The 18831-nt window shown below is 39.1% G+C and overlaps 1 protein-coding gene across 1 annotated transcript in view; it reads right to left on the bottom strand.

Moving 5' to 3' along the window:
* Nucleotides 1-18831, bottom strand: part of PHLPP2 (PH domain and leucine rich repeat protein phosphatase 2) — a 73019-nt gene that overhangs the window by 31318 nt on the left and 22870 nt on the right. Inside the window, exons 4-7 of the mRNA XM_022583278.2 lie at nt 9595-9785; nt 3764-3889; nt 1937-2091; nt 27-173 (exon numbers count right to left, since the gene is read on the bottom strand). Of these exons, the coding sequence (XP_022438986.1) occupies nt 27-173; nt 1937-2091; nt 3764-3889; nt 9595-9785 (619 nt within the window). The remainder of the gene's footprint in view (nt 1-26; nt 174-1936; nt 2092-3763; nt 3890-9594; nt 9786-18831) is intronic.

Here is an 18831-nt window from a genome sequence, read left to right as displayed (position 1 = left end):
AAATCTAGTAAAAGTCAGATACTTACTTCAGCAGATTGCCAATCTGACTCGGCAGGTCGTGGAATCCATTACAGGAAAGGTTGAGCTCGGTCAGGGTAGAAATTTCACATAACAATACAGGAAATGACCCAAGCTTATTATGGGACAAGTTCAGGCCCTTAAGCTGAGAAAATCTAAAAAGCAAAGGCATATTATAGTACTGAATGAAAAAGTGATCTATTTTAAATGTCCATCAAAGAATTTGTTCTGCAAATATTTACTGAGCACTCAGTATGTGCCGAACATTATGTGTCGCATAGACACTAAGATAACTAATACCCAGTGCAAGCTGTTGAGAAAACCAGGTCTGGTGCGACAGGAGTTGTTCTCTCTTCTCCTTAAAAATGCAGAAAATCTTGAAAAGCTCACATTGGTACAATTATCTTCTATCAAAGTGAATCAATCATTATTGATATGCTTCAAATCTTTTCCTTTATTAAATTTCTACGTGCGATATACGAAAGCCTTAACAATAATTAATCAACCCATGGACACAGGAATAGCTAACAAACCTTCAGATCAAATCCCATTATAAGCAATTTCTTTTTTTGTACTGAAACTATGCTGGCTCAAAAGTCACTTGAAATGAATGGGCCAGTTAGAGCTTAAAAATATGTAGGTGATACTGAGTTTTACTGTAATGTGATGATATACAACATGAACTAACTTTTAATGCTTCAATTTTTTTTTGTAGAAGTATCTATATAATGTCTCACTGAGAGATAGTATCATCATAAATTGGATCCACTCCTGTAACTCTACTTAGAAGTATTATACTTCATTACTATACTATTACAAGACGGTAAGGCTGAGGTGGTGTTCTCCACGATGATGAACTATATCATCTGCTTCTAGATTTGAACCCTTGGTACCTCTCTCTAACGTTCCTCTTCCAAAATTTCAGCTTGAGTACTGATTGTTCCTTTGGCTTGGCACCTTGACTTCCAAATTGCTAATCCAGCCCTCAAACTAGATTAACCCTCTTTTCATAGAAACAGAAGGAAATACTAGAAACCCACTTCCTTAAAATTATAGCTTTTTATTTTTAAATATCAATATTATTAAAATAATTATTTCATTACTAAATATAGGCTTATATTTGAAAACCTTTGCAAAACATTTCAGATGAGGTAAAAATCATGCTTTCTGAAAATTATTCTAGAAATATTAGTTACTAAGTATATAAAATATGTCATTTCAATGTGCATTTATCTTTTTAATCACCATATAATTTGAACGCTTTAATTTCCAATTTCTCTCCTCCCCACAAGAAGCCCAGACAATTACTTACACCATATATTTATTCACTTCCGTCCATTTTTAAAGGGAGGAAGGAGATGAAATGGGTGGAGGGTGGAAATGGGGAATATATTCTAACAAAGGAGATGGGAAAATATATGGGTCATTGCCCCTTAGGACTGAAATGGTTCCTGTATTAGAAGAGAGAGGTTTCATACCTGACAAAAGACTTCAGAGTTGGCAGTAGCAGGTGTAAAGGAAAGATAAAAGCCCTAACCTTGGAGTGGAATTCTTGAAATCTGGCCTATTTCCTTTAAGTTAGTTAAGTTTGAAACTTCTGATTCAAAAACTTCCCATATACAGAATCTCTCGATTTACCCTGGAGGCAGATCACACATTGCTGTCAATGACATATAGAAAAGGATTATCCAAACCAAGGGCAGCTCAATGTTGCCTCCGTAACAGAAACTGTGCATCTACCTTCTCTTGTACAGAGGGGAGAAGGGGAGTGGGAAAACTGTTAATAACAATTCTTACTTCCTCTTCAAAACGGAGGGGAAGTTTTCAAATATATATATGATGGTAAACACTCTCGCTTATAGGTACTGATTACGATTCAGTTTTAGTAAGCTAGTCTGGAAACCTATGCCCCACATACTTGTAGAAAGTGTCAAGGCCCCCTGGTCTTTCTAATTGCATGAAGTTGTGTCGCAAGTTGAGGTAGGTGATATCTTGACTGTAGAAGAGATGCTCAGGAACCTCCTCAAGGCTGTGACACGAGAGGTCCACGGTACTGATACGCTGGGACACCACCTGGACAAGGTCAAAGAGAAGAGCCATCTGAGCCAGCCCCAAATGTTTCCCACCCAGCAGAGGACGGAACGGCATTGACACAAAAAGGCACCGATTAAAAAGATGGGAGGGACTTCCCTGGTGGCGCAGTGGTTAAGAATCCGCCTGCCAATGCAGGGGATACGGGTTCAAGCCCTGGTCCGGGAAGAAGCCCTTAGACCACGTAACAACTAAGCCCCGTGCACCACAACTACTGAGCCTGCACTCTAGAGCCAGCGAGCCATAACTACCGAGTCTGTGTGCCACAATTACTAAAGCCCGCATGCCTAGAGCCCGTGCTCCGCAACAAGAGAAGCCACTGAAACGAGAAGCCTGCGCACTGCAATGAAGAGTAGCCCTCGGTCGCCCACACACAGCAACGAAGACCCATTGCAGCCAAAAATAAATAAATAAATTTATTTATTTAAAAAAGTAAGATGGGAAAGAAAAGAAAGGTCATGAGATCCGATTATTCATTTATAAGAAACAGTTAATTTTTACTTTTTCCTAAAACCATGAGATGCTTGAAAAACAGAAAGGTATAAGCTTTACAAGTAAAAGGTAAAAAAAAAAATACAAATCATAAAGATGGAAAGTTAACAGTTCATGCAGGAAGTTAAAATGATTCAAAGTAACTGTACAAAACTTTAGGAGGGAGTGTGATACTGAAAGACACAGCCTTTTGCAGCCACACAAGCCCTGTTCCTTACTTGTGCGATTTCTTCATCTGTCACGAGGAAAATTAAATAACCAAGCACACAGCACCACTGCTTAGCATGCAAAAGGTGCTCAAAAAATATTAATTTCTCTTTACAATGGCAGAAGAATGAAATAGCTATTTAAAATTGAAACTAGTTTTATTCAGAGATTTTATACCACCACAAGTACAGAAAATCCAATAAAGCCAAAACAAGATTTATATTACTATAATAGTAGGCTAATACAACATGGACTGTGAAAATGGGTCTAAAACAAACAAAATATCACTGCAAAAGTCATTCATGTTTTGATGGCATGTCATTATACTGAAACAATCCTTCATGAAGCTATTTAGCTCCATAAAGAAAAATGTGTTTAAATTCTGAAAAGATGGCTAGGAGAACAAGAGAATTTGGAAAATGAAATACAATTTTAGAGCACTTCATCTTTAAAGGCTAGGAAAGCAGAAATTATGCTAAAAAGCCAATTATCCTCAGCATACAGGAGTAATGGTTTGTGACAGGATCACAGGCCATGTTCCATCAATAAGTTCAAATTTAAAGTGGTTCATCAAAGCTGTGCTAAACACATACAGATACACTAGGCTATGAGTTAGGGAACAGCTCCATCTATCATTGACCACTATGGTCGAGGGAGAGTCATTTGAATTTCATTGTGTCTCAAATCCTTCAAGGCCCTACCTTTTTCACAGAGATGGTATAAAGGTAAATGCACCTGAAAACACTTTTGTAAGCATTCTGTACTTTGCAAATATAAATAATAGGTTAAGGATCTGGGAGAATTCCATTTCATTCACTATGTACTCAGAAAGGCCTAGAGTGATGTGCATAAGAATTATAATTTGATCTCTCGGGAGTAAGTTCAGTTTCAAAATGTACTTCTGTTGGGTTTCTCTGCTCTTATCTCCACATCAGGACGTCTGACAGCTTATCACCTTGGATGATTGCCGCTGCCATCTCTGGTACTCAGCCAAAGTCTCAAAGCTGACGTGATAGGTCTGAGCTTGGGCGCCAGCTGAGCTGAATGCAAGGCAGTACTGACGTCGCTTCACTTCTTCTACCTGAAGAAGAGAAGGGGAGAAAACCAGAACCAATTAAAGTAAACAATCCCAATCAAAATCAAAGGACAATAACAAGACAAACAACTCAATTTTTTAAAATAGGCAAAAGATCTGAACAGATATTTCTCCAAAGAAGACAGAGGAATGGCCAATAAGCACACGATATGATGTTCTACATCATTAGTTATTAGACAAATGCAAGTCAAAACCACAAAGTACCATGTCACATTCACTAGGATGGCTAAAATCAAAAACACTGATAATAACAAGTGTTAGGTAACAAGCATTAGCAAGCATACAGAGAAACTGGAACCCTCATACACTGCTGTGGGAATGTAAAATGGTGCAGCCACTTTGGAAAACCGCCTGGCAGTTCCTCAAAAGCAACCATGCGACGCAGCAATTCCATTCCTGGTATATACCCAAGAAAAGACGCATCCACACAAAAATTTGTATGTGAATTATTAGCAGCATTATTCATAATAGTCAAAAAGTGGAAATACCCTCAATGTTCATCAACAGGTAAATGTATAAACAAAATGTAGTACATCCATACAATGGAATACTACTCAGCTGTAAATGGGAATAAAATATTGATACACACTAAAACATGCATGAACCTTGAAAACGTTATATTAAGAGAAAGAAGTCAGTCACAAAGAACCATATATTATATGATTCCATTTATATGAAATGTCCAGAATCAGTAAATCTATAGAGACAGAAAGTAGATTAATGGGTGCCTGGGGCTGGAGAAGGAATGGGGAGATGACGGCTAAGTAGTGCAGGGTTTCTTTTCAAAGGGTCATGAAAGTATTCTAAAATCGATTATGGTGATAGTTGTACAACTCTGTGAATATACTAAAAGTCACTGAATTGTACACTTTAAATGAATTAATTGTACACTATATGAATTCTGTCTCATAAAGCTGTTTAAAAAAAAACCAAAGGGGGAATTCCCTAGTGGTCCAGTGGTTAAGACTCCACGCTTCTTCCACTGCAGGGGGGCACGGGTTCGATCCCTGGTCAGGGAACTAAGATCCCGCATGCCGCACAGTGCGGCCAAAAAAAAAGAGAAAAAAACAAAGGAATACTTATTTAACAGATATGTTGAAGGAGTAGGATCCATAGGGCATAGCCATAAGTAAATTTATTTATTACTCTTTAAATCACAAAACAATCTCAGTTTGATAATTATCTGCTGAATGAATACTTTTTACTATTGTGGGTGCTGGGGACATAACAGGGGAAAAAATTAACAAACCCTCTGGCCTCAATGGAGTTTATATATCAAAATGGTGACATGAGAGCTTCCCTGGTGGCACAGTGGTTAAGAATCCGCCTGCCAGTGCAAGGGACACAGGTTCGAGCCCTGGTCGGGGAAGATCCCACATGTTGTGGAGCAACTAAGCCCATGCACCACAACTACTGAGCCTGAGCTCTAGAGCCCACAAGCCACAACTGCTGAGCCCGTGTGCCACGCACCTAGAGCCTGTGCTCCACAACAAGAGAAGCCACCACAACTAGAGAAAGCCCGCACGCAGCAACGAAGACCCAATGCAGCCACAAATAAATAAATAAAAAATGGTGACATGATATAGCATAATATGCTAAAATACAGAATGAGTAACATGAAGAAAAATAAAGCAGGGTACAGGCTTGGAGGGGAACAGGGTAGGTGATCTGAGTTATGAATAGGACAGTCAAGGAAGGACTCACTGAGGAGGGAACATGTGAGCAAAGACCCCACAAGTCTTTTATTTTATTCAGGAGCAAGGTGTGGAAACCTCCTGGGGAAGGAGCATTCCCAGCTTAGCAACAGTCAGTACGAGTCCCGGTAATGCAAGAATGCATGCCTGTTTCAGAACAGGAGAGTCTGCAGGCCCACATGATAAAAGCCAAAGTTTCCACTTCAAGGGTAAGGTTGCTCCAACCCTTTCCCCACCACTGCGGCACACTGGAGGTAGCTGCCTGCCTGCAAGGGGTACCTTGGCCTACTTTTTGGACTCACCTCCCCCCTTACTTACTAGGTGCTGGGATAGAAGCCATTTCTGACTCCCTCCATCATTGAAGTGGGGCAGGAGGAAGGACAGGGAAGACGCAAGCCCAAAGGTTCTTACTAGACTAGGAGAGTCATAACCTGACTTCACACTCTCTGGGCCTACCAGATTTTAAAGGGGATGATCTTCCTCAGTAGGTCCTTTTGAGGATTCTTTGGATACCCGGCCCCCCCCCCCCAATCCAACCAATGATGGCTTCTCACGTACAGATCCCTTGACCAGGCTAATGCATGCTATTCTAGCAGGTGACCACTCCCTCCTCAGACCTGAAGGAATCTGGTGGTCCACTGACAGCCCACCCTCCAGTGAAGTCTGTTTGCCCCTCCAGGTGGCCCCACTGGACATATTCTAAGAGAATCCACCCACCTACCCAATGGCTCCTGCTCTCTCTCAACCCATCTGGGTCACATACTAACAAACCCAAAGAGTACACAGTGATCCCAACACATGAGTTAGGCGCTTTGCTCTATCACCAAAGCAGCCGGCAGCTTATCTTTCGTCCTCAAGACTTCCTGGTTAGAAGGCAGGACACCAGCGCACTATGTCCCCCTTACTGCAGGGGACCCATATCAGGCTCTCTTGGGTCCTTTTGAAACCTCTTTCACTAGGCTTGAGGAAAGAGGCAGAAACCTCCCTCAGTACCATTTGGGGTGGTGGCAGGGATTCACTGCACAACAGCTCTCTTCAACAACCCAACCTATATAGCTTTGATGAGGATGAAGTCTTTTTATAGTTATGGAACCACTTACATCTTTGTCTGACATCTCACTTTAGTATGTCATAGCTACTGAATCTTGGTGAGTCAGCTGGAAACTTCCAAGTTATACTCATAAATCACTTATCCCAAAACTGCATCACACTTTCCTTACTGAACACACCACCACATCTTGAATACTGTTCAGGATAGTTTGAGCTTTAGTTGTTTAAATTTATATTTAAAATATTAAAAATTTTAAACGTTTTTACAATCAATATTAAATTTACTACCATATCTTGTCAGTGTCTGCGCTCATCTTCTATTTATCTCATGCCTTCCCTTTGAATTTACTTTCCTTTGTTGTTTTCTTTTTTTTTTGTTTTTTGGAAGGGTGTTGTTTTGTAATTTTTTTAAATGAAATTCATGTCCACTCTTTTATTTATTTTTGGCTGCATTGGGCCTTCGTTGCTGCACGCGGGCTTTCCTTAGTTGCAGTGAGCGGGGGCTACTCTTCGTTCTGGTGTGCAGGCTTCTCACTGCAGTGGCTTCTCTTGTTGCGGAGCACGGGCTCTAGGTGCGCGGGCTTCAGCAGTTGTGGCGCACGGGCTTAGTTGCTCTATGGCATGTGGGATCTTCCCAGACCAGGGCTTGAACCTGTGTCCTCTGCATTGGCAGGCGGATTCTTAACTACTGCGCCACCAGGGAAGTACCAGTCTTTTTTTCTTTTTTTGGCTGCACCGCGGCAGTGAAAGCACCCAGTCCTAACCACTGGACTGCCAGGGAACTCCCTCATTAGTCTTTATATGCCTGAAAATGTCCTATTTTGCCTTGACTTTTGTAAAGTAATTCAGCTGGATATAGACTACAGGTTGACATTTATTTTCTCTCAGCAATTCTGCAAATAGTCTTCTACACATATTGTTGATGAAAAGAAAGCTGTTGTCAGCCTGTCAGTTCTTTGCAGGTAATCTTTTCTTTCTGGAAGCTTCTGTGATTTGCTCCTTCACGTTCTGCAATGTGTCTACGTGTCAACTTATTTTTATTTATCCTGTTCAGTACCCAGTGTCTTTTCAATCTGAACACTCATGTCTGTCTTTATTTCTAGAAAAATCTCAACCGTTATTTCTTCAGATATTGCTTATCCATTCTCCTTTACTCTCCTCTCTGGAACTGCTATTAGATGTATACTGGACCCTCCCTTATGGGCTCTCTTATACGTTTTATCTGTGAAATTCTTCAGTACGTTTGTTGGTTCATTACATTCAGCTGTGAAGTAGTGGCTTAAAAACACAGCATCAGTTCAGGAGTGCTACAGCAGCTCTGACCTGCCACCAGGGGCCCAGGCGCCTCCTGCTTTCCAGAAGGCCACACTCAGCAAATGCCTGCAGTTTCCAGCCACCACATGACTGCTCCATCTCCAATACCAAGAGACTATGTTCCATAAAGGAAGGAAACGCAGGGCAAAGGGTCAAGCCATCCACGTCTCTCCCACTTTAAAGGCCTTTCCCAAAAGTCCCACCTGCAAACTTCTGTTTATATTTATTAGCCACCACTAGCTACAAGGGAGGCTGGGGAGTTTTTGATCTTGGTCACATCACCACCCTGAACACAATTCTATTCTGTTAGTGAGGGAAGAGAGAGAACGGACAAGAATTACGTAAATGGGAGGTTTGTTTTTCTTTCTCTTTCTTGCTCTGTTTCCCACTTCCTCTCCGCCAATCCTCCAACCTTGTCCTCACTCACCTTCTCCCTTTGGAGAAATTTCACTTACTTTCTTCACTATCCTTCAGCCCCCAAGAATAGAACCAGGTCTCATATTGGTAGTAGTGGGTTCCTGCTCCACGGATGATACTGGAGTGACACACATTCATTTATTAGGCCAGGTGGGGCTTGTTCATTTCCTAGTCACAGGGCATACAACTGGGTCCACCCATTTGTTTAGAACCACAGCCAGGAACAAGCCTTGGTTCCAGTCAGTGGTTTACAGAAGTTTTTTGTTTGGGTTTTTGTTTTTTTCCAGCTTTTTATCAGGAACAAAGAATACCACTCATTTCCTAGCTTCCAGCAATAAGCTTGGGCCAGGTCCCCCATCATAACCAGAGTACTTTTAGACCCAGATACTTATAGGAGCTAAACCCCTAGGCTGCCACCTTTCAGACCCAGAGCCCAGTAGGCCCTCACCACTTACATTTCTATTCCACATTCCTAAGTCCAGCTATGTCCTTTCATATGTTTATTTTTTAAATATATGTATTTTATCTATATTGCTGTGTATCTGGATCAAACTGGCTATCTCAAAGCATGATTCACAAAGTCATTTTGTCTGGAAGTTCTCTTCAATTCAGATTGTTTTATGATCTTCAAGATTCAACATAAAGGAAATAAAATTATGTATAACTTCCTATAAACATTATCTGTTTTCCAGACTTGGAAATGCCTTTCCTATGATGGGGAATTCTCTAGTACAGATGCTGCTGGGTAGGAGCTTACGACCACTCCAGACTCTGAATTTCAGTCTAACGGGGGAAAAAGAGAAACAGGAAAGAATCTATTTTGGAGGGGATGCTAACAGCTACTCCTAGTTTACAAAGGCAGCTTCTAGTGGTAGCATCCTCTGTCTACTCTTGGTGGTACCAATGAGAGAGCATTTAGTGCCTAGCAGTGGACGCAGGGGTTTCTCCAACAGACGGGTCCTGCAGCAGAATTTGGGGCATGGATAGTCTTTGGACCTCCCAGGGAGTCTGTGATGTACATGAACTTGTTTTATGCTTAAATTAGCCTGAGTGGTTTTGTTTAAAACTAAGAACACAAAAACTTTGTGACGTAATCTTTAATAATGCTCATATTGGTTTATTTGAAAAGATGTGGAAAAAGCTCTGAAAAGCATATGTGATATTTTTTTAATTAAGATGCTTAGAAGAAGAATAATTCATCTTTGTGAGTCTTACCTTTCCCCCAACCAGAGGCAAAATGTGCATCTTTCCAGTCTGACAATCCTTCACTGAGGAAACGATGAGGCAGGTGCCACAGAGAACAACCAGGCGTTCAGCCCACTTATGCAGCTGGGTCTTTCCCTTTCGTACATTATAGATGCCAGACAGAAGGATTCGATCCAGATGATCCATCTGGCATGGTTTTTCTGAAAAGAAAAGAGTACTTCAAAAGCCACCATTAAAGTAGCATAAAAATAATGAAAGGGAAAAAGAAAGTATTACACGTTAACATTCAGCAACCCTAGTATAGATTTAGGTAACCAAGCAATAAGTATTACAAAATAAGCTCTCAGTCTTAAAATGTTGTCCATCCCTAAGTTATATAATGGAAGCACTACAAATTGTGGTCTAGAGAACAACATGTTATTTTGGATGCCATTGTTAATCCTTCTTCCAACAGTCATATCTCCCATGTACACAAAGACAGACAGAATGACAGAGTGGTTAAGATCATGGACTTGGGAGTCAGACGCTCAAACCTGAGTTTGAATCTTGGTTCTGCCACTCACTTTGTTTCATTGAACTAGATAATCTCACTGACCTTGACTTTCCTCATTTATAGAGTTTGGATCTTAATACTATCTACCTTCAGATGGTTCTTATAAAAAATTAAGATAATGAATGTAAAATACTAAGCACAGTTTTAGATACAAAACAAGTATGGAATAAGTGACAGCCACTATTGTGCTTAGTCTATTCTGGAATGAAGAAATGAACAACTAGTTCTGTTCACAGCTAGTTCTGTACACAGAACCCCCTAAGGGTTAGGGTTAGGGTTAGGGTTGGGGTTAGGTTTAGGTTTAGGGAATGGGGACGGTTTAGGGTACTGCTGCTCTTTGTGAAGAAAAGCTTTCGGCTGATATTTCAGTCAACTATCCCAATCATGGTGGCAGAAGCAATACATGCATGCAAGAGCTTCTCTATTTTTTGCCACCCTTTAGAAATCTTTATATGACTGAGGTATAGTGAACAAAACAGAGCATTATGACAGAAGAGATGTTCTTGGTTAAAGCACTACTAGAAACAGACAGTAACTCTACACAGAAATGAACAGGATCAGCAACAGTACGAGGCTGTGCAAACACCAATAAACGGGGAACTGAGAAAACTGGGTTGTACTCAGTATTATTACATAATTGATTATGGAACCCTGAGCATTGCTTTGCCCTATTAACTATGTTTTTCCCATATAAAAAAAACGAAGAAATGGGCTAGCTTACTTCAAAGCTTTTAAAACTTTGTATGTTAACACCAGATGTATGGAAGAGTCATTTCTCCTTCTATTCTAGGCCAATCCTTTCATCTCTTTTCTAAATTCCACCTTCCTTGGGGAGTTTGGTTCTTCATTCTTCTCACTCTTCAACTCCACCCTCCCTATTGTTTCTATCAAAGCTACAAAAGCACTCAAGTTTTCTCCCATTCCTTCTCATTCTCAACAGAATTCCTTTAGTTGAGGGATTCTCTAATTCCTATGTGCCCAAGAATTATCTAAGAATTAGTTTAAAATGCAGAACACCAAGACCTACCCACAGAGAGTCTAATTCAGAGGGTCTGGGATGGAACATAGGAAAATGTATTTTTAACAAGTATCCCAAGTAATTTAAATGCAGATGGCCCACAGACGATATTTTAAGAAACTATAAGTTTAACCTTTTGAGGGTCTTTTCTTCTCATTTGTGCTTCTATATTAGCTATCTCTGTTACCTCACCTTTTATTTACTCAATTTACTTCAATCTGGCTTCCACTTCCCAAAAACTACACTATTCATATGTTGATAAGGGCTTTCAAATTTCTATCTCCTGCCCCAATCTTCCCTTAGTTCTGATCTCATATATCCAACTGCCTGCTAGACATGTCCAACAGATGTCCCCATTCACCTCAAATTTACAGATTCATAGACTCATAGACATAGAAGACAAACTTGCGGTTGCCAAAGGGGAAAAGGGCAGGGGGGGATAAATTTGGAATTTGGGGTTAACAGATACAGACCACTGTATCTAAAATAGATAAACAACAAGGACCTACTGTATAGAAAAGGGAACTATATTCAATATCTTATAAGAATCTGTAGTGGAAAAGTACCTGAGGGGAGTTCCCTGGTGGTCGAGTGGTTAGGATTTGGCTCTTTCACTGCCATGGCCACAGGGTTCACTCCCTGGTCAAGAAACTGAGATCCCACAAGCCACGTGGCACGGCACCCCACCACCACCAAAATAAGTATCTCAAAAAGAATACACACACACACACACAAAACCGAATCACTTTGCTGTAAACCTGAAACATTGTAAATCAACTATACTTCAAAAAAATAAAATAAAATTTTACAGATACAAAACCAGTATCAGAATAAAAATAAAGTAAAACTACCTCTATTTGAAAATATGATCTTGTATATAGAAAATTACCTTCCTAGGTAAGCCACACCAAAAAAACACTATTATAACTAACAAATGAGTTCAGAAAGGTTGCAGGATACAAGATTTTTAAAACACCAGTTGTATTTCTATGCACTAGAAATAAACAATTCAAAAGTGAAATTAAGAAATCAATTGCATTTTATAATAGCATCAAAAAGAATAAAATGAAAATACTACAAAACTTGTATACTGAAACTATAAAACATAGTTGTAAGAAATTATAAAAGACATAAATGAATGGAAAGACAGCCAGTGTCCCTGGGTTGAAAGACTTAATATTGTTAAGATGGCAAAACCCCCAAATTGATTTACAGATTTAATGCAATCCCTATCAAAATTCTAGATAACTTCATGACAGAAACTGACAAACTGATCCAAAAATTCCCATAGAATGTAATGGACTCAGAACAGCTTGAACAGTTGAAAACAGGCTTTTCAACTCAAAACAATCTTGAAAAAGAAAAACAAAATTGGAGGACTCATATTTCTCAATTTCAAGACGTACTACAAAGTAAGGAGCTGGCATATAAAGTGCAGTTCTGATATAAGGATAGACATAAAGCAATAGAATAGAGAGTTCACCAAAAAAACCCCTACTTTATGGACAACTCATTTTTGACAAGGGTGCCAAGATAATTCAATGGGGAAGGAATAGTCTTGTCAACAAATGGTGCTGGGAATTCTGGATATCCACATGCTAAAGAAAGAAGTTGAATCCCTAACCTCACACCATATACAAAAATTAATTCAAAATGGATTATAGACCTAAACGTAAGAACTAAAACTATAAAACTTTAAAAGAAAAGATAGGAATAAATTTTGTAAATTTAGAATAGGCAATGGTTTCTTAGATTTGACATAAAAAGCACAAGTGACGAAAAAGAAAATACAGATAAACTGGACTTTGAAAATAAAAGGCTGTGTGCTTCAACAGACACCATCAAGAAAGTGAAAAGAAGACTCACAAAACAGGAGAGAATATTTGCAAATCATATACCTAATAAGAGACTTGTATCCAAAATAAAGAACTATTACAATTCAGCAATAAAAAGACAAATAATCCCATTAAAAATTGGGCAAAGGATTTGAACAGGTACTTCCCCAAAGAAGATATACAAAAGACCGACAAGCACATGAAAAGATGCTCAACCTCATTAGTTATTAGATAAATGTAAACGAAAACTATGAGATACCAGTTCACACCCACTAGGATGACTATAATCAAAAAAGACAAACAATAACAAGTGTTGGCAGGAATGTAAAGAAATTAGAACCCTTCATGGTTGGGGGGATTATGAAATGGTGCGATCACTTTGGAAATCAGTCTGACAGTTCCTTAAAGCTTAAACATAGTGTCACCATATAATCTAGCAATTCTACTCCTACATCTACATCCAAGGGAACTAAAAACATATGTCCACACAAAAACTTGTACATGAATGTTCACAGTAGCATTATTCATAATAGCCAAAAAGAGGAAACAACACAAGTGTCCATCAACTGATGAGTGGATAAACAGAATGTGGTATATGCATACAATGGAATATTATTCAGCCATGAAAAGAAATTAAGTACTGATACATGCTACAAAATGGATGAACCTTAAAACACTATGCTGAGTACAAGAAGCCAGCCACAGAAAGCCAAGTATGTATGATTCCATTTGTATCAATTGTTCAGAATAGGCAAATCTATATAGACAGAAAGTAGATTCATGGTTGCCAGGTGTTGTGGGAGTGGGAAATAAGGAATGGCTGCTAACAGATATGGGGGTCTCATTTTACAGTGATAAACATGTTCTAAAATTGGATAGTGGTGATGGTTGCACAACTCTCTGAATATACTAAAAAGCACTGAATTGTACACTTTTAAAGAGTGAATTTTATGGTATGTGAATTATATCTCAGTGAAGCTGGGTTTTTTTTAATCTCATCATTTTTCCGAAACTTGCTATTGCATTTATATTCCCCATCCTGGTTAACAGCATGATATATTACAAAGTTAGCTACATCAAATAAAAATGGGACTTCATTACAGCTTCTCATGCTTCCAAATTGTCTAATAGTCTCTTTTGAAGTTTACATGAAACAGATGTTAAATCAATGGATGTACAATTCTTTGAGTCTCTCTTTCCTTGGCCTTATTTCTTTATATTTAATCTATCCATCTAAATCTATCCATCACCACTCTCAGAAAGGAACATTCAATTTGGGGAGGATAAGTTATTTATACATGAAATAACATGCTGTTTATTATTATTTATGGAGGGTTTGCTAGATATTCAGAGTGCCTCAAGTCTCTGATCTTCTGAAAGTGGTAAAAAACAGAATGAGGAAGTTCTAATAAATGTTTGGAATGTCTAAGAGTTCTAATTAAAAAACAGACTTATAATCTCGAAAGCCAAGGTTCTAAGTGGAAAATCAGGGATAATTTTAATTTCCCTATACATTTATACTTTGAAATGTTCTATAAAGAAAATGGATTGCTTTTATAATTAAAAAAAAAGAGCTTCGAAAACAAAGCATCAAGGACAACCCTGTAGCAATGAATACGTCTATTGCCCATAGGATAGTCTCTAAATACCATTTTTCATTAAAATGAACCAGTCCTTAGAAAAATAATCTATTCCTGGTGTGAGTCAGATGATGAAAAGATCAAGAACTTAATGGAAAATCTAGAATGCTATCAAAGACAGTAGTTGGGTCATGTTGGAAGGACATAGAAAGCAACCTGAAAGAGCTCCCCCTAGCTGAGATGGGACAAATTGAGCATCAGAAAGAAAAATGGCTGCAAATGAATTGAAACAAATATAAATAAGCCCATGAGCTCATGATGATAACTCAAAACAGACAATAAAAAATGAAGTCACACAGACAGATTGTGAATATAATCTGAAAGGCAAAGCAATATAGCTTCTAGAAAAGAATAAAGGGAAAGACTGTTAAATTGGACTATATCAAAATAAAATACTTCTTTTAATCAAAAGATGCCATTAAGGTTCTGGCTCTGAGTTAAACAGAGAAAGCCCACTCTACCCTGTGTCTCCCACTGAATTCACCTATAAAACCTGGACAGAATACCTGGAGCACTGGTGAACCCCAAGCAGGCTAAACTCAACGAAATTCAAGCCCAGACACTTCATAATCAAACTGCTGAAAATTAAAGACAAAGGAAAAATTTTTAAAGAAGCCAGAGAAAGATGAAGCACTATTTATATACGGGAACAACGGCTCAAATGACTGTATAAAGTGTGTGCAGGAGCTCTATCATTCCAACTGCTCTGAAAATCTAAAGCTAGTTCAAAATAAAAAGTTAAACAGACAAATAAATAAATACTGGCTGATATATTTTGGGGTAAAAATGAAACATTTACTTACATTTAAAGAGTAAAACAGGAAACCTCAAAACAAATTTCAAACTCGCAATAGCCACCCCCCCACCCACCCAACACAAGAACACACTCTGATTTGAAGTATTTCAGTAGAAAATCTTGTGAAGCAGTGGTGGCTAAGCAATCCCACAATCTGGTTTCGTGACCCTGAACAAGTTCCATATTTTTAGGCCTTAGTTTCCCAAGTTTAAGACCAAGGAGTTGGATTAGATGATCCCTAGTCTTTCCCAGTTCTCACATTTTATGGATCCCTCTTATTCTTCTAAACTGTTTCTCCATCAACTATATGGTAGAGTACCTTAGAGGTTAAGAAGATGAGATTTAGGGTTTCCCTGGTGGCACAGTGGTTAAGAATCCGCCTGCCAATGTAGGGGACATGGGTTCGAGCCCTGGTCCGGGAAGATCCCACATGCCGCGGAGCAACTAAGCCTGTGCGGCACAACTACTGAGCCTGCACTCCAGAGCCCACGAGCCACAACTAAAGAAGCCCGCGCACCTAGAGCCCGTGCTCCGCAACAAGAAAAGCCACCGCAGTGAGAAGCCAGTGCACTGCAACAAAGAGTAGCCCCTGCTTGCCACAACTAGAGAAAGCCTGCGGGCAGCAACAAAGACCCAACTCAGCCAAAAATAAATAAATTAATTAATTTAAAAAAAAAAGAGATTTAGAACCCGTTAAGACCTCTCCAGAGTAATAATATCTACCTACATGGTTGTAAGGATTAAATGAGAAAAGGTACATAGAGTGCTCAGCACCTTAGTACATGCTCAGCACATAGTAAGGGTATAAAACAAATGCTAGTTGTTATAATGAAAGTTCTGCCTTAAGCCTCCTTCTTTTCCTATATTTAAGTATTATTTTCAAGATAATCTTAACAACTTCCACGGATTTAACACTCCCATGTACCTGACTCCCAGACTTGTATTTCCAAAGCTCCTAGTTTCACACTTCCAACTACCTGCCAGACATCTCCAACTGGATGTCTACCACCACTTACAATTAAACATGCCTGAAACCAAGTCATCACCATCCCTGCAAACCAGATCCTTCTCACAGTTCTCACAGCTCAAGTCCTGTCAGTCTCCGGAAGCCACCCAGCCTCAAAACCTCAGAGCCAGATTTGCCTCTTAGGTTCTCTTCCTCAACTCCTTTTTTCAATCAACCATCAACACTTACTGACTATTCCTTCAAAAAGTCTCTATAGAATGATTCCTTCCCATTCCCTAGTTCAGATCCCTACTAATTCACGCCTCAATTATTATTCACTCTGGTGCCAGATTCATCTTTCTCAGGCTCACTTGGATCCCATCACTTCTGCTACCATCTGCCAAATGAAGGCTAAACTCCTGATATTGCACTCAAGGCCCAAAACAATCTGAACTCAAATTATCTGTGTGTGTGATTCACAGAACATGCACTGAAATTCCTAATACCCCACAGGAGCACAGAGTGCTCCTTTTCCTTTCTGATTACTGAAATTCTGTCGATTTTTAAAGAACCAACCCGAATACTACATCTTCAGAAAGATTTCTTTGATTCTAGAGATATCCCTGATTTTTCAGAGAAGAAAAGTGAATGGGAACTTCCTTATCGACTATCAGAATCTATCATATAGGTATATTAAAAATAGCATTGGTATTAGCATAAGACAAAGACATCAATGTAATAGGACAGTGTCCAAAAACAGACCCCCACCTGTATAGGAACTTAATAATAATAAAGGTAGTGCTTCAAATCAGCAGGAAAAGGATGAGCTATTTCATAAGTATTGTTGGGACAACTGGCTATCAACAGAGAAAAAAGTAAAGTTAGATCCCTACCTCATATCACATTCTAAAAATATAAAAGTACTAGAAGAAAATATAGAGTATGTTTATTTCCTAGGATAGGGAAGGAACGTAAAGGTATTAAAGGAAAAGACTGACTAAATCTGATTAAATAAAACTTCTGCACAATAAAAAACAATACGCAAAACTACAAAACAAGTTACAGGTTGGAAAAAAAATGTGTCACAAATACAGTATACAGAGGATGTATATTCAGAATATATACAAAAGTCCTTCTGGGGCTTCCCTGGTAGCGCAGTGGTTGAGAGTCCACCTGCCGATGCAGGGGACGCAGGTTCGTGCCCCGGTCCGGGAAGATCCCACATGCTGTGGAGCGGCTAGGCCCGTGAGCCATGGCCGCTGAGCCTGCGCGTCTTGAGCCTGTGCTCCGCAACGGAAGAGGCCACAACAGTGAGAGGCCCGCGTACCACACACACACACAAAAAAAAGTCCTTCTGATCAATATGAAAAAGGATAAACAACAGAAATATCAAGGGTTAATTCAAAGGAGAAGAAAACTTAAAGATCAATGTAAATATGACACAATATTCAACCATACTAGTAATCAGGAAAACAAAATCAAAACAACAAGACCAACATTTAATCCATTAGAGTAGTATAAGTTTTAAATGCTAATAATATTAAAAGGTGATATTGTGAGCAAAGAGGTACTCTGATATACTGATGGGATATACATTCGTTTTGCAGTAGTAACTATTAGTATTTTAAATGAGAATAAATATCCTATGACCCAATAACTTCATGTTTAGAGATTTACCCTGAAGAAACATAGGTGCAGGGACTTCCCTGGTGGCGCAGTAGTTAAGAATCCGCCTGCCAATGCAGGGGACATGGGTTCGAGCCCTGGTCTGGGAAGATCCCACATGCCGTGGAGCAACAAAGCCCGTGCGCCACAACTACTGAGGCTGTGCTCTAGAGCCTGCAAGCCACAATGACTGAGCCCATGAGCCACAACTACTGAAGCCCGTGCACCTAGAGCCCGTGCTCCACAACAAGAGAAGGCACTGCAATGAGAAGCCTGCACACTGCAACAAAGAGTAGCCCCTGCTCACCGCAACTAGAAAAAGCCCGTGCACAGCAACGAAGACCCTATTCAGTCAAAAATAAATAAATTTTTAAAAATAAATAAAATAAAAATTCTGATTACATCATTAAAAAAAAGAAACACAGGTGCACAAAGATGCAATTTTACTACAGTGCTATTTGTAATAGTCCATCACTAGGGAAATTGTTATATAAACTATAATACATACATGACATCCAATAGTACGCAACATAAAGAAATGCATATAGAAGATAGTTAAGAAAAGACCTCCAAAACACTGTTGGGAGAAAAAAAGGATGAAGACTAACACCAAATGACAGCATTTATGTAAACAAAATATATTTCTGCAAATACACATTAGATAGGAATAAAAGTTAGAAAATTCTCAACGGGTATATACCAAGTTGATTATTACATCATAATTATCACATTATATATCACTGCTTAATAGATAACCACTATCGGTATATACTTGTATTAACTCAAAAATTCT

This window comes from Delphinapterus leucas, chromosome 20 (genome assembly GCF_059928025.1).
Source record: "Delphinapterus leucas isolate spDelLeu-1000000601 "Yukka" chromosome 20, BTC_Dleu_Yukka2, whole genome shotgun sequence".
Lineage (NCBI taxonomy): Eukaryota > Metazoa > Chordata > Mammalia > Artiodactyla > Monodontidae > Delphinapterus > Delphinapterus leucas.
Note: the sequence above shows the minus strand (reverse complement) of the source record. Positions and strands in the feature narration are given on the sequence as shown.